Source organism: Diadema antillarum, unplaced genomic scaffold (genome assembly GCF_040938485.1).
Source record: "Diadema antillarum isolate AM-2024a unplaced genomic scaffold, OU_Dant_1.0 seq00000204_RagTag, whole genome shotgun sequence".
In the NCBI taxonomy this organism is placed as follows: Eukaryota; Metazoa; Echinodermata; class Echinoidea; order Diadematoida; family Diadematidae; genus Diadema; species Diadema antillarum.
Window position 1 is genome coordinate 584,139 of NW_027271263.1, and position 15,504 is coordinate 599,642.

Consider the following 15,504-nt stretch of genomic DNA (forward strand, 5'->3'; position numbering starts at 1 on the left):
CTGATCTCTAATTTAGCATTGAATCATAATGCACTAACATCAAATGATGTGAAGAGCCCAGCCAGATTGTGTCGGTGAAAGAATGAAATGACGTATGGATTTTTAAAATCTATCTCGAAAGAATCTTCTTTGTCATTTGTCAAAGCATCCAAATCAAATTCAATATCAATAGTGCCCAGTGAAACAAATTATGTCTCTTACATCAATGCATTGTAAATCCCGAACAAAATTTCAACCCATGTTGTTGTTGATCTTGTAAAAACACTGATGCCATTTCTCAGTAATCTACTAATGGCATGATGATCATGCCAAATAAAAGGCCACAACAAAAAGTGAAGAATCATTCCACAGACAGGAAACAAACTGCTGGCGACCAACCAATCATCAGACTTCAACAGCTTCCAAAGTAGCTTGATATCTTCTCATCTTTAGTCGGATGACCGGAAGTGTCCCTATGACGCCTTCTATTCTGGTCACTTGTAGATCACATGATCAATTCCAAACTCTTTGAATGAAGTTCGTTGACCTTCTGGAGGTCATGTGCACAGTCTCTGATTGGAGACATTTGTCTTTGAGTTTTTGTGATGCTACCTCACGTCCTGCGAAGAACGATACGGTCACTGCGAAGACTGACCCTTCTTTAATCTCTTCCAGAATTTCTTGACACTGTCGTGACCCACAGGTGACACCACCATGATCCGACGTGAGCTGTTCTCCCACATCAGTACTCCAAGATCCTATCACCATGACAACAAAATGGCAGTTATGGATTTAAAAAAAAATACACGGATATTAATAACATCATGTTTTCCTCACCAGCACCCCAGACATTCACGTCTTTTCAATATGACTACTTTAATACTGTTCGTACAATAACCTAATCATACACTCCATAACTACCATTGCTCACAAGCACTACACAACTTTACTGAATTACAAAAGTTTTGTTTAAATAGACACATCTCATGGTTGTTTGACATATTTTCCCGAGGTAAGTCATTAGGCCCATTCTAGTTGTGATAGCTTGCGACACTAGATATCGTGATAATTGAGCTTTCCACTCACTAATCAACAAAAAATAATTACATATTACATAAATCACTTTGTTGCAAATAGTTTAGTCAGAAAGCTAGAATATCTGTCGTTGCTATTGCTTGTTGTAGTTCCTAACAAAACTTTACAGCAGATTCATGGATGTTTACTAAAATCTATGGAATTCTCTCTCCCCTTAAGACCTAGAGTTGAGCTATACCAGGAAAACATTCAAATTTAATGTATGCAACCTATTTCCTAAAAGGTACCGCTGACCCAATACACTTAGGATACGACCCACTTGGTCCGTGTATGCAATGGGTTAAAACAGGGAATTCACCAATCACATGTACAAGGTTTTTTAAATCTCGAACATGTTAAATAAGCTTTAGGAAAGCTTTAAAGTTGTGAAAATTGACATTTCAATATAGCGATATGCACAATTTTGGATGCTTTCGTAAGAGTTTTCTTTTTGGTCCTCTCTCAATTTCTATAAAGGAAATGGGTGCTCTCAGCTAGACACCCATACCTCATAGAGATGACTGGATTATGAGAGAGCAGTACTCTTACCTTGGCATAGTCCCGTAGTACTTCAAAGTCTTGCACGGACAGGAATTCACTGTATGCAACTCCTGTAGGACAAAAAAGGTAGATCCAAGAAACCAATCTTATTCCTTAATGCTGAACTCAACAAAGATACCACTTGCATGGTAAAACACAAGCCTGTGTCAGCAAAGAAAATCCTAACCAACAACGTGGAGAACAGGAAATTATGTGAGGTTTGTCAAGATTTCTGTTCTTGCTTCTGGGTATCCGTTACAAAAGACAGATAAAAGCAACAATTTAATATACATATGAAGAGCTTAAATGCAAAGGGGTCTAGATCCATTTTTGATGAAAATTGAGTTATTAGCATCACTGCACAGAATTCCATTTGAGTTAGTTACATATTTGTACAGTGAAAATCTCAACTCCAGACAACCATTTGAATAGAAATTATTGCAACATTAGATTAGATTTTCCATACACTTGTGTACAAATTCTCACAAACAAACCAATTTTTCTCTAAAGTACTAAAAGTGGATTCTAGCCCCTTTTGCAAATAAACTCTTCATATACCTACACAGCTGCTGCACTGATGAAAGGGTTTTTGATTTGTTTGACAGGAATTGACACAGGCAATGCCCACAGGTTAAAGGTACACGCTAATCATAACTGACAGACTTAAAGGGACACACTTGCCATCACTGAAGGACTTAAAAGGGACACATTCACCATCACTGACAGACTTTAAAGGGGAAGGCTAGTAACTGATCAGTGGGAATCAGTGGAAATGCTGGAGGATGATTGTTCCAATCCTTGTGGGATCCATTTAAGAGTACATTGTATATCTATTGTTGTGTGAAAATTATTTGCTTCAGAATGGTCTCATATTCAAGTAATGTGCAGTTTAATGTTTCTAGGCTAGCATGCCTGGTCAGTGACGGGGCATTAATCTGCACATTACATGAATATGAGACCGTTCTGAAGCAAATAATTTTCACACAACAGTAGATATATAATGTACTCTTAAATGAATTCCACAAGGATTGGAACAATCATCCTCCAGCATTCCTACTGATTCCCACTGATCGGTTACTAGCCATCCCCTTTAAAGGGACACACTCGCCATCACTGAAAGACTTAAAGGGAACCATTCACAATCACTGAAACACTTAAAGGGACACAAAATCATTAAAAGACTTAAAGGCACACACTCACCATCGTTGAAAGACAGTCTATCTCTCTCTAACTCCCACAGTCTGATTTGATCACTGATTGTTGGAGGGATGATGGGGGTCTGTTTGGAAGATAGGAAACAGAGAAAGAATTTACTTGACACAGAAGTCTCTTACAGAGAGAGCTCCCTCTGGAGAATATTCTGGCACATTATGGATAATTCTCCTTTTGTACCAACATGACGTGTATGTCTAATGTCTCTTAAAGTAAGCGACTTTATCTAGTTATCTTGGGTGGCTGCATAGAGTCAACATGTGTTTTCCAGTGTGTATGTGTGAGCTTGATGGACCCCTTCACCAAAATTGTGCTTTGCTCTTTGAGAGAACAAAGAAAGTAGGATCTTATACATGTAAGAGCTGTGGCCATTTCACTCATGGGACCTCTAAGCTATTTTTTTGCCTTTAACAAGGTATGCATAACACTGCTTGAATGAACTTACAGTCCATAAAACCCCAGCATCTTAGTTGTAAGGCAGATACACCGCTTACCAGGTCAGCTAGAGTAAACCTCGCTGATGATTCTGGACATTAACTTGTCTTGTATTATGCAAAATAATGTTATATTTCACTACTAAAGTAAGTGTCCACCGAGTTCCGATCAGGACTCCTTGATTTCAGCTCAGGACTCCTTGGCCTGAATTAACTAAGATTGTTTAAATCCAATCCATGGTTTAAAAATGTATTCCATGGACAAAAACAAGTAAAAAACAGGTGTAACTTTCATTTACCTGTATCAGTTTACATACATTATGGGTTGCTTTAACGTCTACACATGCACGCTTATGCAAATGAAATTTGCATACTGCATGCACCATATACTGAATAGTGATTCTTATTTTTCGTGAATCAGGACTTTCAGACAATTTTGTGAGTGGTTGATTTCGTGATAGTGGAGTCCAGTACTGAACAGAGAAATGTATGCGTGCACATCACATTCATGACAAGATCAGATAGAATATTTTCGTGTATTTTTAAATTTGCGAATAGCACCTGACTCGCAAAACTTGCGAAAATAAAAATCTCACAAATTATTTGGTGTATACAGTAATTCATTGGCTAAATTCAAACTCCATGTGTGTCTATGAGCCTTTGAGTAAAATTGCTAGTGCAAACAAATTAATGGGCAAACCTACATTGTGCCTCATGTTGGGATGGGCGTGTGTTCGCAGGAATCGTAAGATCTGTTCGGCAGTGATTCCGCTGGATATGGCTTGCTGAACACTGTCCCTGGTTAGCGCCCCCACAGACAAGTTTGGGAATCTATGAAGGGCAGAGAGAATGTCATCATATTATCTTATTCAAACTAAACATGGACTTTAGTATATATCAACTTATCCTAAATCTTTGTAATAATTACAAATCTATATCATCTGCATAATGTATGCTCAAAAACAGCAAGATACTATCCCATTGAGAACAGGCTGATTTTGCTACAACACGCATTTCCCATAGACACCTGCCCGAGTATACTCAGGACTTGTCCTTAGCAGGTTGATATACTGTGATTCTCGTACTGCTTCGAAACAAACATTTCTCTATTTCGTAGTTTCAACTTGCAATTTTTCCTCTTCTTAATTTCAAAGATCGTTATCATTGAATCACTGTCATAGATATTGACATTTTAACCAGAACCTGACTTTATCAATACCATACAGGCTATTTCACTCTTGCTATGAAATTACAATGTACCCTGAACTATGCTTTTTTGTGTATGATAAAATGTCACTAAGAACAATGAAACTGTTTCTAAAAACAAAGTGGTCCCAATAAACGGTTGGTGTTTTTGGATGTCTCACCCATTTCAAAACTGATTTTCATCAAATATACTTTGAATTCCTCTGTATGCTTTCTGATATTTCATATAAGTGGTTTCTAATTATCTCACAAAAAGTTAAAACCAGAATCCCCATCTCAACCTCAACCAGAACTATATCATCCCTTTAAAAAACAGAGTCTGCAACAACACCCACCATGACACACTTACCTGTAGAGCATAGAACAGAAGAGACCTAGGATCTCCACCTGTAAGTCTGAGGCTGTGTAGGCGTAGACACGGTAGTTGGTTTCCACGATGATAAATCCATCCCTGTGGTCATCCTTCACCATTTCTGAAACACCTGGGAGACAAAAACAACATCAACAGCAATAATCATCCCCAGTTGAGAGGTGTGATGGTATTGCATCTCAAGGGAAGGGCCTAGTTCCAGCTGATGCAGAATTACTATCAAAATGTAACATAACTTTCAAATATAAATCTATTAGTGGAGAAAAGAGCAAAGAAAATGGGATTCTATCAGGATTCACTTTCTTTGCTCATTTCTCCACTAATAAATTATATTCATTTCTGGTCAGTTTTCTTCTGTTTGTGTCTGTTAGATATAAATCTAGTCACAAATAGGTGTATCCCCCAAACTTTAACATCAAAATAACCTTATCAGGGAAGACATACATTTAGGTCCAAAGATGTTGAACAGAGGCAATCATTAAAGCCAATTCAATCATATTCACATGATAAATTGTAAATCTTTTAATAATAATAATACATACAATTTCTATAGCGCCGTTCTCCACTTTGATTAAATGCTCAAGGCGCTTTACAATTGTACATCAAAGCAAACAGATTGAAAATACAAGTACATCACAGTAATAGAAGAAGGATGAAGAAGCAGAAAAAAAAGACATGAAAGTCTGTCTTCAAAAGACACTGGTCTTCAAAATGCACTGCTAAACAGATAGGATTTTAAATTACTCCTGAAAGATGTTATAGAGCTCGAGTCTTTCAGCTCACGAGGAAGTGAATTCCACAGTGTTGGTCCAGCGTGAGCGAAAGCTCGTTCCCCCCAAGATTTCCTAGAAAACGGAATATGTAAGAGACCTGAAGTTGAGGATCGGAGAGTTCGTGAAGGTTGGTATTGACGAAACAAACAAACATTGTAATCAGGAGCTTTTATAACTCTCAAATGGTAAAGTAAATATCTGAAACATACATGTACAAGTTGAATATCCAATATTGATCTCTGCAAAACATACAATTTTCCTATAATATTCTTATATTCAGATAGACCTACACTGTAAGCCAGACATATCGGAAGGACCAATTCTAAATTTTCAATGGAGATGAACATAATAAAGTTACTTGTCTTCACTCAATTTTGAAAAACTTGACAAAATCTTGGACAGGGCTCACCTGATGCTATGTTGATTGCTAATCTGGTTGGATAATAACGCATGGACTTCCTCTGTACAGAAAGCATTATAAATCATAGAAATGAGTGGAAACATATGACGCATTCTACACAAACACTTGTATGATATTTTCTTCTATACCCTTTCCTTCTACAAGTCATTAATACTGCATAACACCAGATGGGTTTGGGGTTTCTTCAGCATGACTGTCTCAAGTGCATTTTCACATTCATGTACCTTGATCACCAAGTAGAAAAAGTATCAAAATCACTCTCAAAAGATTAATATTTTTACAAAAATAAAAGTATTTGCACATCAATTGACAATAGACAGTGTAAAATTAGATGAAGCAGTAAAATTTACTATCTAACAACAAGGGTTTGAGTCTGTTTGTTACTTTTTTTCTACAATGGAATTGCCCATATGATAGTAAAGCTGTTATTTCAATGTTTTAACCATTTAAGTTGAAATCAAGCTTCAGTTCTTATTCGCTGCTGTCACCCTCTTCGCAATCAGAACAATTTAAAGGAGAATTTATTTCCGTTGTTTGCCTTACCTTTCTCTGGAAGACAAGCCCCAGCTCCCGGAGATGTTGTAGGAAATGAAGCTCAGGTTCACTCATTCCTTCTGAGGAGTAATCCTTGTCAAAATGTGAGGAAAATAGTAAAAAGACAAAGTGAATGCTTCTCAATCCATCAGCTGAACTTTCCAGATAAAACAAAGGAAAGCACAACAGCATTAAAATGACTGCCATGGTAAGAGTCTGTTCTTGCAGGTGAGTTAAGTCAAAAGATTAACATGTTCTCACTCATAAAAGATACATAACAATACAGTGCATTCCCAATGTCACAAAGTCCTCTGGATCGGCAGTTGTTTTTTTGTGTGTGTGTGTGTGTGTGTGTGTTACATCAAAATTTTGCTATAGCTGAACATTTCAGGACATAAAGATATATGGATAATTATGGGACTGGAATTTTTCCTTCGTTGTAACAAGAAATTTGTTAGAACTGTGTTTGTTATAAGAAGAGTGGACTTTATCACAATAATTATGACCTGTCTTTTAAAATAGATGCTTCATCTATCACCTGGCCTAGTACTATTCTAAAGGGAACTCTTCCTACAGTCATCCTATTATTTTCACATTTCAATTATTTATACAGCACAGTCTTGTTCACTGTGCTGCATAGTACTGCGCTGCTTGTTTGGCTTCATACATTTCTTTGCTTTAGGGGCATACATTTCATTTTAAAAAGGCATTGTGGGGCAGTATTTTGACCATGCACTGCATTGCTTCAATTTCAATTCAATTCAATTATAAGTTATTTCTATCAAACAAAAAAGTAAACATAATATAAAGCAGCACAATTGTTGACTGATCTTGTTGAACAATTGAAAGAAGTACAAGTTATGATGTATAATACAAAATGTATGTATTAAAGACTAATTATACAATGAGAAAACAATGCACACTTTGCAATAGTGACAAACTGTAAATATAGTGATGGAAAAGAGTGATCTTAGAGTGATAGCTCCTCGCATGTATTTACCTTGCCAAGAGTAGAGAAGCTGAGCTGAAATAGGAAGGACAAAGCATCGACAATGTCTAGCCCCCTCGCTTGGGCCGTCTCCAGGTATTGCAGCATGAAGAACCAGACCTGGGAGGGTGTGTCAAGCAGAAGGAACTGGAACCCAGCTGGTGTGATGACCAAACCGCCCTCGTCTTCTTGTCTGTCACAAATATTGGAATTCAAGCAGAGTAGGTATTATAGGGAGAAAAACACTAATCTCTGAAACTTCTGGGATGTCTGATTTCTCAAACATGTTTTGCTTATAAAATTACAAATTTAGTTTTATCAAATACCACAGGAATGTACAGATATATGGTGTATACATCAAAAATAGTAACATGCAAAACAGTACACTTGAAATTTTACATACAGGATGACTGAATGATAATGATAAGGAAATATATAAAATCTTCCATCCAAAGTGTAACATCAGACTGCAGACTGTGAGAGGCAGGTCATCTTTATATGCATGTTTGACTGTTTGTATGAGAAGCCAAGCGTAACAATGCTGGCCGTACGGAAAGCCAACACATCATTGTTGTGAGGTGGGAGTGGGGAAAGGGTGGTTTAAATGACTTACAATCTCATGAGGCCAGAATGTTGGAGGACCATGGCGATGTCACGACTCAAGATGTCAACGGCTTTTCCTGACCCAACCAAGAAGTGAAGAACACACTGGGGAAGAGGATAACAATGAAATCACTGCAACCAAACGTAAACTGGCACTTTCAGTATCCTCAAGCATCCTGTTCTTTGTTGATTTCCTGAGTCAAGTCACAAAACATCAACTTATTCTGGTATGTGATCATATATAATGAAGAAATTTAGGTATGTACATCCTAACAAGAATGAAAACATGTTTAGAAAGTAAAAAACAAACAAACAAACAAACAAACAAACAAAACTGGACTGTAGTGCAATACCTCTTTTAGAAGCAGACTTTTGCTATTAATATTTTCTCCTCTTGGTTGTAAATGACATTTTGAAAATGAATAAGGTTCAAGTTTCTCTTTATTCTATTGACCAGTGTCACCATATATCTGGAAAAAGAGCTAATAAAAATTGTACAATATGAATCAGCAGGTGGACTCATTTTATATCTTTGGAGTCATTAGAAATAAATCATTCTGTGATATATACAATTGATGTGGAGCATGCAATGTCATAGCTACTTCAAATGTTAACAAAGATATCTCAAGAAACAATACTAATAAAAACTGATTTAAGAAGATGGTGGCAGGACCCTTTGGTCACTAAAGAGGTTCAACCATTGTCCCTGCTTGGAAAGGAAATGGAAAGTTTGTCAAGGTATGGAGCACAGATGAGATGGGAAGGGTCCCTTCACCTACCTCCCACCGCTCCATGGCGTACTTATCCAGCGCTGCTGTGTCTTTCACCTTCTTATCCTTCCCACCTTTTCCACTGATGGCCCATGGTGTCCCCCTGGAACAGAGCAAGGAAATTTGCGAGGGGGCAGGGAAGGGGGACAGGAAAAAAAAAAAGGAGAGAGAGAGAGAGAATGAAGAGAAAATATGCATAAGGAAATTATTTGGGGATGCAAATATACATATAGTAGAAAAATCAGAAATTCAAAGTGAAACAGAAGTAGTATCATTCTCCTGAAAGAACCAAAAAAAAAAAAGTGGTTTACAAATTTGTACATGTATCTATGCATACAAAAATGCATACAAACAAATGAGAGAAAGTGACATGTCGACCTTTAACCTTGCTACACAGCTATGACTTTGTAACCCCTGCTCTGCAGCCCTCTTAATAATCACCTGTTTACTTGGCCCCATACTATCCTGTATACCCTAGTAAAAGAAATTCAGTAGAACTAGGCTTTCCTTCAAGCCCCTTTTATCACTTTGCAATTCATTTTTAGTCTGTATGTACCAAGAAACAGGAATCATAAGAAATGTCAGGCCTCTCAACTGCCCATTCTCAATACTTTGCTTATTGTGTAAGATACAATTTATAAGCCATGCAGTCTCATTAGCAGACACAGCATGGGAATTTCAAACAAGTCAAATGGTTGCCTATCTTGTCCGGTGAGTGTTAATGAATATTCATGAGGATTGCTTGACATCACACTCACTAACCCTAAATGTCTGGGCTCTGTTCTATCTGATGTGCCCAGTCCCATCTCTTTGTGTCTACTCACTGCAGTCATGCAGCTAACCTCACCAAAGTGTTAGACAGTCTTGTGGCATTAATTCCATTTCATAAGGGCAATTGAAAACAGAAGCCCACGCTAAGCTGAGCCTTAGGATATTGGTGGGATTTAGCCTGGGTTAACCCAAGAAATTGCAATGGGCTATGACAACATTTTAGCAGTGAGAATAGATTCAGATTCAGATTCAGATTTATTCAACACTTTCAGTAAAAAACAAACAAACAGGAGAATACAGAAAATTGACAACACCATAATAACAAGAAAAGAATGATTACAATAAGCATCAGTACGAAAATACAATACATTTGAAAGTGAAATTTAATAGACCTTAAGCAATTCATCATTGTAGGATTATATCCACATTCATGACAAACCACAGACATATTGCAAATTTTTTGTAACCAATTCAAGCGACACAAAATAAAACAAATAAATTTCTAAATAAAGCCTGGATCCTTTCTGCTTTCCGTGGCCACAAGGGGCTGAGTCAAAGAAAAAAAAAAGTCTTCTCCTTACCCTCCTATCAGTGTCGTCTTGAGGTTGGTCCTGAAGATAGAATTGAGCGTCCACCCCGGCAAGCCACCGGGCAGTGGCTGGTTCTTGAAAAGCCTCAGGTCTGTCAGGGCCTTGATGGTTTGGTGTAGCTGCCTACAACAGATTTTTTAATTTCAATAACATTACAAAATGAATCCGAAATACAAATGGTAATTCACACAAATTAAAGATTGTAATTTACTCAAAAAAAAAAAAAATGGCTAAGCTCCTTCATAATAAGCACTCAAGCCAAAAAATCATGTTGCAGTTGAACAGGGAAAGATGACAAGAAAAAAGAAAGACACAGTGCAGTGGAGGGCATCCATACAATTGTAACTGTTTAAATAGTAGACATAAATCTTCTTTTACAGTAATACTACATTCAAAATTTGATGGTCATGTTTACTTTATCGCCTAGCAGTTGTTACCTGCTGTCTTTCCACAGACACACACAAAAACTCTCATACCATTGGGTCTTTGTTGAACTTTGTGTTTTGCGCACAGGTAGTGAGCGCAATTTTTACATCAGCTTGAATCTTCATTCTTATGATCTCACGGCTACACTGAACCACAATACCTTCAACTTGTGCATAATACTTTAATACCATATAATAATACTAACATACATGTGTATGTTTAACATCCATACTAATAGTATGGATTAATTACATTAGTATCACTTACTCTACTTGTTGATTGATGCCAACAAACCCCATGGTGGCCTGCACTTTATCAATAAATGATATTACTTGCTTTGATTACATTCTTGAAATGTGTCACTTCCTTTTAAAAACATCAATTGAATCACTTATTTTCTTTGAAACTGGATGGAATACAGGTAGGGTACTTACTCTTGTTGATTGCTCTGCACCCATGAAGTGACAGCGGCCTGAGTTATGGCTTGATCTATGAACAGCACCCTCATTATGCAATGCTTTGCCAGGATCGGTAATTCTCTGGAGAAAAAAAACAAAGAAATTTACCTGTCAGATGCATACTTTACCATTAATAGAGACAATGGACTCCCATTATATAGACCGATTCGGGTTCGTTGAGGGCAGCAGACAATTTGTGGCACTGGGCGCAGCCATGAGCTCATTTTGAGGTGTCTTAGCCAACCCCCCCTCCTCTCCCCCACCCCCGGGCAACATGTTTATCGCGCACTTGTAACAAAGGTTCGCGCACTAAGCAAGCATTCGCGCACTCAGTACGAGACGCCCATTGGCTAAAACAACCATGCATCAGTTTTTCATTCCGTGCGCGTGAGAGGGGTGGGGAGAGAGGAGGGGGGGGGGGGTCGGCTAAGACACTGCGTTAATGGCGCTGCCCATGCCAAAAATACACATAGCGCGTCATAGAATCGGTCTATAACAAAGTCCTCGGGACCAGCAGTTTTCTTTCGTTATATCGAATTTTCATTGTAACCGAACAAATAAACAATAAAAAAGCAAAGAGAGGATAATGTTGCAGCCTGCAATTTTTATTTCATTGTAACCGGAATTTTGTAATAGTATCGTTATAACGGAGGTGCACTGCATAGTAATGAATACAGTAATATATTATTTCTGTTTTCTGTTTCTCAAGTTCAAAATTTGAAGAGTGACGAATATTTTTGCTTGCCGCATGTTCCAATAGGCCTACACTGTAGTTCTAGTTTATATCTTGATTCCGCGGAATTAAAGAAATGCAAAACTCTTCTTACCCGGCCAAGAGCGAAAAATTAGTCGTGCAAAAATATCCATTTTTGCAGTAGATTATAAAAAGCCCCTTCCTATCCTATTTACCATCTAATCCCATCATTTTGGAGCAAAGCAGAGCTTGCCTTTTCCAGATTGGAAACACAGGAAAATAAATTGAAAATCCAGAAAGAAATCTTGCGCTACTGTGATGAAATCACAGTAGACTTTAATTTAAAAAAAATGAAATTTACTCCCCTGAAACCAGGGATTGCCGATTAACTACTCAATCTTTACAACACCTACCGGTATATACGTTTAGATTTGTAGTAAAGTTTACTCGTCGCCAATGCAATGGATCATCATGATAGTAAATCATTACAATATACATACATGATTATGATGCTGCTTTAACCAGATATATAACATCTATTTGAATGAATGGGACTGGGCGAATTACAGCTCGACTCGCTACTCCGCCGATGATATTCACTCGACTCCCACTTTACCTGAAAACTGCCAGGCATGTCGCCGGGTGATTGTACAGTCTATCTAAAACAGAACCTTGAAGAGTTCGTAAATATCCATGGAGATCTTTGCAATCAAGTTTCTTCGAATTTTCACCTAGACTCGTACTTGCACTCGCCATGGTTCCGTCGTCGGTCCCACATGCACATGCGACCAAGATCGTACACATGCGAAACACAGCCAGACCACCGAACTAAGCCAGACCTTGTTACCTCGCGTGTGTGTGGCGCGATCCCCAAAGCAAGCCAGCTAGGTCGGTCGCGATTCTTTCGCTTCGAACGGTCTTGAATCATGTAGCGGAGGGTTACCTACGTTGCAGAATGACTGATACTTTTATTACGGGGTAATTAAAAATTAATGCTCAGTATTCAACTCGCACACCCCTGCCCTATCTCGAGGAGGCCTAAATACTAGTCGTGTTTTTCAAAACTAGACCTTTAACTCGTTAGACCTTTCACCTCCTCAGATTATAAACGGGCCATTATAAACCCATATTCAGACTTTCTTCCTTTCTGTTTTTTTTTTTTTTTTTTTTTTTTTATGCATGAACGTGATACATGTATTTGAATTTGATGTGAAAATCTGCCCCCAGTTGTATTCAAGCAGAAACTTACAAACCCCACCTCCTTTCATCTTTATAGTATCATGTTGATTAACAGGATAACCTTTAATCAATCGTAAACAGGGGCGGATCCAGGATTTTCGTAAAGGGGAGGCGCCTTTACAAAAATTAAGGGGGGGGGGGGGCGCAGGAGCCCCCTTTTTTCTTTTTATTTCTTTTTGTTTTAAAAAAAAATTAAAGAGAGCGCGCTCACCCGGTGCGCCCCCCTCTGCAGATCCGCTGCTGGTAAATGTGTGTATTTTGAACCCACAACTGTCTAGTCAAATGTATAGCATCTCAATAATGCCAACCTTGCATGGTCCTCTTCGCGGAATATAGGCCTATATAGGGCATATCCTAATTATGTCACAACTCCCTCTTTTCTTTTTCTTCCTTTCCTATCACCTAGCTCCCTCTTCTTTTGGTTTCTCATCTCAGCTTGTCATTCTGTAATATATAATTTTTACTCATCTGCATAACGTATTCTGTCATTTATTTTGGGACCTTGTTCACCGCCGCGGCCGGCGGAACGTTTTCAAAAGTTGGGGGGGGGGGGGGGGGGAGGGAGGGGGGACTTCCGGGTTTCGTTTGCGTGAGCTAACAAGGAAAATAAAAAAGGCCTTCAGCGCAACTTCTGGTGCCACTTCCGGGTTTCTTAAGCTGACAAGCAAAAATAAAAAAATGATGAAATGAAATTTAGAAAAGGGTCTTCAGCGCAAATACATAACCTTACCGCGCTCACATTTCAAGGTTTCTATACACTTTTCTAGTGCCACTTCCGGGGTAAAAAAAAAGTGGGGGGGGGGGGGCCAAAGTGGTGACACCTTATGTATTCCTTTGTACAGTGCAAAAAAAAAGGGGGAGCCCCCCCCCCCCCCCCCCTTCAGCCCCCGGTTCCGCTGGCCATGTTGTTTAACAAGCTCTGCACTTCACTTATCCGGCACAACATTCCACATGTATGCATAAACCTGCTTTAATTTTGTAATACAAAACGATAATAGGAATCTAACTACATGACATGACCCCACTTTAAAAGGGTTAAGTGTTATATGTGAATGTTTAGTGAAATGAATTAACTGAATTGAATTTGGTCATCCACCCTCAAGTTCAGAAAAGTTCACTGACCTTTTAGTCTCAAGTAGCCCGTATTCCAATCTTAGTATACACACATTGTAGCTGCACGAAACACTCGGTGAACCTACTAGCACTCATCTCTATGGGATACATATAGAGATCAATGATTTAACCCGTTCCATACTGAATTTGAAATGTGCATAGACCGTAATACGCAGGCCACCATAAAGGTTCCCGTACGGAACGGGTTAACTATTCTAGTCTTTTTTTTTTTAATATGAAGCATAATAGGCCTATGGGCCTATGGACTATGGTTTATTTTAGGCAATGATTGTTTTGCGTTTCTTGACATTCACCTGTGTTATGACTTTTGTGATAGCCTATAACTTAATTTTGTGAAAAGGTTTTGCAAGTTAAAAGTTTGACAGTTTGAAACTTTTTGAAAGTGTATTATCTACTATAGGGCCTACACATGTATTGACAAGGTATTACACTAAACAAACCCACTAGGGCCTATTGGAGTCCATTACAAATACATTAAAACATTTCACAATAGCAATTCAGTAATAACAAATTAGTACAGGTGTATAAGGGGCCTATTTTACAAAATGTACAAAATAACGATAAGAAACAAATATGCAGTGGCGGATCTAGAGGGGGCGCACCGGGCACGCGCCCTATCCGCACGCCCCCTCTTTATTTGTTATCAAAACAAAAGAAATAAAAAGAAAAAAAGAAATGAAACCAGGAAGTAGCACCAGAAATATTGTTTGTGTGCCCCCTCCCCCTCCCCCTTACAGAATTCTCCTGGATCCGCCCCTGAATATGGGTGAAAATAATGGGGGGATAATTATGGGTAGATAAAGAGAGAGAGAGAGAGAGAGAGAGAGAGAGAGAGAGGGACTCCGTAGTAGAGAGAAAGAAGAAGAAAGGGAGAGGATTTACAGGATCAAGGGGAGAGTGAGAAAAACAAAGTTGATTATACAAAGTGCGTATACTGCCCCTAAAGTGTATTCATATGCCTACTTCAGTTTAGCAACGAAAAAAGAAAAAGAAAAAAAGGAAATTATTTAAACAGTGTGCCATTTTAACTACAAAACTCAGTCATATTAGAAAAGATGGTCTTCTTTGCACAAGAATGATCTATCTTCAGCGTGTTTGGATATTTTTCAGTAATAGGTACCCTATCGTTGTATATAAGCAGGGACGGATCCAGGAATTCCGTATAGGGGAGGTGCCTTGAAGGTGGGCGCAAGCCCCCTCCCCCCCCCCCCATATTTTGTTCTTTTTATTTCTTTTGTTTAAAACGATTAAAGAGGGGGCAGGGGTGTATCCAGGATTTTTTCCGGGG

At 38.4% G+C, this 15,504-nt stretch overlaps 1 protein-coding gene across 1 annotated transcript; it reads right to left on the bottom strand.

Moving 5' to 3' along the window:
* Positions 1-617: 617 nt before the first annotated feature.
* On the bottom strand, positions 618-12,621 carry LOC139728880 (general transcription factor IIH subunit 4-like). Its single transcript, XM_071639815.1, has 13 exons — positions 12,460-12,621; positions 11,126-11,230; positions 10,257-10,388; positions 8,914-9,007; positions 8,145-8,239; positions 7,544-7,724; positions 6,553-6,636; positions 5,998-6,049; positions 4,795-4,927; positions 3,944-4,070; positions 2,794-2,872; positions 1,603-1,664; positions 618-737 (listed from the first exon to the last, which is right to left on the bottom strand). The coding sequence occupies exons 1-13, from the start codon at positions 12,597-12,599 to the stop codon at positions 618-620; spliced, it is 1,404 nt and encodes a 467-aa protein (XP_071495916.1). The 5' UTR covers positions 12,600-12,621.
* Positions 12,622-15,504: the final 2,883 nt, after the last annotated feature.